The 2,625-nt window shown below is 47.2% G+C and overlaps 2 protein-coding genes across 2 annotated transcripts in view; both read right to left on the bottom strand.

Annotated features, from left to right (window-relative positions):
• Positions 1 to 934, bottom strand: part of LOC119594284 (serine/threonine-protein phosphatase 6 regulatory ankyrin repeat subunit A-like) — a gene marked incomplete in the record, with an annotated part of 17,542 nt that extends 16,608 nt beyond the window's left edge. The window contains 2 exon segments of the mRNA XM_037943345.1: positions 14 to 291; positions 801 to 934. Coding sequence (XP_037799273.1) covers positions 14 to 291; positions 801 to 934 — 412 coding nt within the window.
• Positions 935 to 944: 10 nt separating this feature from the next.
• On the bottom strand, positions 945 to 2,164 carry LOC119594283 (serine/threonine-protein phosphatase 6 regulatory ankyrin repeat subunit A-like; the record flags this gene model as incomplete). Its single annotated transcript, XM_037943344.1, has 1 exon — positions 945 to 2,164. A coding segment is annotated over exon 1 (1,197 nt), but the record flags the coding sequence as incomplete, so codon positions are not given.
• Between the last annotated feature and the right edge of the window lie 461 nt (positions 2,165 to 2,625).

Raw genomic sequence — 2,625 nt, 5'->3', positions numbered from 1 at the left:
GCGTCGGTCTTACCTCCGACAAAGTATTCTTGGTCCAAGTACCGCACGATGTACCCCCGCTGGTGAGCCCCCTCCATGCTGCCATCTTTTGCCATACATTTGTCCAGTGCCATCTTTGCCTCATCGGGCAGGTGCTTGACAAGGAGTCTCAAGTTGCCATTCTTTTGTTTCTCGGGCGGGGTCAAGTCTCCTGGAGTTCCGTAGGATTTAAGGGACTCCTCCCAGAAACAGCTGTGGATGATGGCCTTCGCTATGTGTCTGTGAGCTACGTTGTCTTCGTCTTCGGAGGCACTGGGCGGGGAGAGATATGCGCTGTCTTTTAGTCAATACCCACTAAACTTTACAAAGATGCACACTATATCTACATACAGGGACGTATTTGTTGGGAGGTGAAAGGAAGAATGCCACATTAAGAAAAGAAACAGTAAATTCAAGACATTTCCGGACAAAATAGACCCTCTACAGATGGTAAAACCAAAAAGGATATTCCAAAAGCACTAGTAACTATTCTCGATTTAAGCACTCTAGTGTTTCATTTATCATGGAGCAATATTCCAGTTCAAAAAGACCTTTTGATTTTGAACGTTTTCTTAACTGCACAACAGTAATGGCCTTACGTTTTCATTTAAATCATATCGAAAATTAACGTACTTTGGTATGCTTTAGTGGATGTTATAAGCATAATGTCATTTAATTAAATAGAAATGAATATTTATCCTCGGCCTTCAAGACATCCGCACATGATCAAACGTACAAAGCACATACGTTCCCATACGTAATCGTGTGTATATAGCACTAACCTGCTTATGTGCTCAAGTGATTCTTCAAGAAGATCACGGAAATCAATGTCTCTTTCGGTTCGCTTCTTCTTCTCCACATTCTCTGTGTTTAGAAGAAAATCGAAGATCTGGTGAAAAGCGTTTCTCATATGCATATTTGATGGGGCTTTTGCCATTGCTTTGGCACCAGATATCCGAGCGAGGGTGGACGAGGGCCTGGCAACACTCCAAGCAGTTCTTCTCGACTGCGAAATGCAAAGGCGTCTGGCCAGCTTTGTCCGTCCTTGTAACTGCTGACGGCTGCAGCGCTACGATAACCCGACAGCACTCCGCCCGCTCTTCCTTGGCGGCATGGTGGAGGGCAGTCATGCCCTGGTCGTCTTGGGCAGCCCACGGAACACCTCGCTTCAGCAGAACTTCACAGCAGCTGGCGTGGCCATTCTTGGCCGCGAGGTGAAGAGGGGTCATCAAGCTGCTGTTTCGAGTGTCCGTCTTTATGCCTTTGGTGATCAGGTATTCGCAGACCTCCCGGAGACCCTTCTCGGCAGCTAAATGCAAGGATGTGCCTCGAGCTCCCAATACCAGGTTGCCGTCAGCGCCTGCTTTGACCAGGGACTTACAACATTCCAAATCCCCACCCTCTATGGCAACATACAAAGCGGTCTTACCTCCGCTGTCTGGCATGTTTACAAACTGCTTCATGTTAACGTTTTGTGATTTTGCCATTGCCAGGATGAACTCAACATTTCTGCTTTTCTTTCTTTCTGCAGCACAGTGGAGAACAGTCTTGCCCTTGTTATCAGCAATGAACAGGTCAATATCTGGATGGGCTTCAAATAATTTCCTTACTTCACCGGGCGAATACTGCGCACAGTGGAAAGGCGTCTCTCCCTTGTTGTTCTGTATAGCAGGAGAAGCCCTGTATTTAAACAGAACCTCAACACATCCAGGTTTTTCCTTAGATGAAGAGCATATCAGGTGCAGTGGGGTATTACCGACCTTGTCACTACAATTTACCTCAGATCCAAGCTTGAGCAGCTGACTACAACACTCTGAAAAACCCATTTTGGCAGCCCAGTGCAGAGCAGTGTACCCGCGCAGGTCTTTGGCTTCCTTGTCTGCCCCGTTGCCCACCAACAGCCGGCAGGAAGTCACGTGGCCACAGCGAGCCGCCAAATGGAGAGGCGTCTGCTGCTCGGCTTCCCTTGCGTGGACACTCTCGGGGCAGTTGCTAACGAGGAGCGTTAGAATTTCGTCGTTGCCTTTCTCCGCTGCCAGATGCAGGGCCGTTCGCTTGGCTCGGTTGGCAGTCTTCACGGAGGCTCCCTTGAACACCAGCAGCTCGGCGATCTTGAAGGACATGTCGCCGGTAGTGAGCGCCAATAGTAGGGAGTGTTGCCCAGTTTGTCCTTCACATTAACTTCCTTGATGCTGGCAGACAGTAGGACTTCGCAGCACTCGAGGTGTACTCCCCTGGCGGCCAGGTGGAGGGGGACGTGCCCGTTCTCATCCTGCTGGCTTAGATGATCCGGTCGCTCTTGTATCAGTTGCAGGAGCGGTTCGCATCTCTACTTCCGCTGCTTGGTGCATGTTTGTCTGTTGAATAGGCCACTCCTACAAAATCTGCAGTTAATGCCTGATCATTATTTTAATAAAGAACAATAAACCAAGTGACTAATACCATTTAAAATTCAATTATAAATCCTAATCAATAATACTTTGTTAGATTAACAGCCGTATATACGAGTAACTAAGGGAAATATGTAGATGTAATAATTCGATAAGCAGATAATTTTTGATATTATGATTAACTACGACGAGATTTTTACAGAAAAAGGAAAATACT

This window comes from Penaeus monodon, chromosome 33 (assembly GCF_015228065.2).
Source record: "Penaeus monodon isolate SGIC_2016 chromosome 33, NSTDA_Pmon_1, whole genome shotgun sequence".
NCBI lineage: Eukaryota > Metazoa > Arthropoda > Malacostraca > Decapoda > Penaeidae > Penaeus > Penaeus monodon.
The sequence above is the reverse complement of the archived record's forward strand: the minus strand, read 5'-3'. Positions and strand labels throughout refer to the sequence as shown.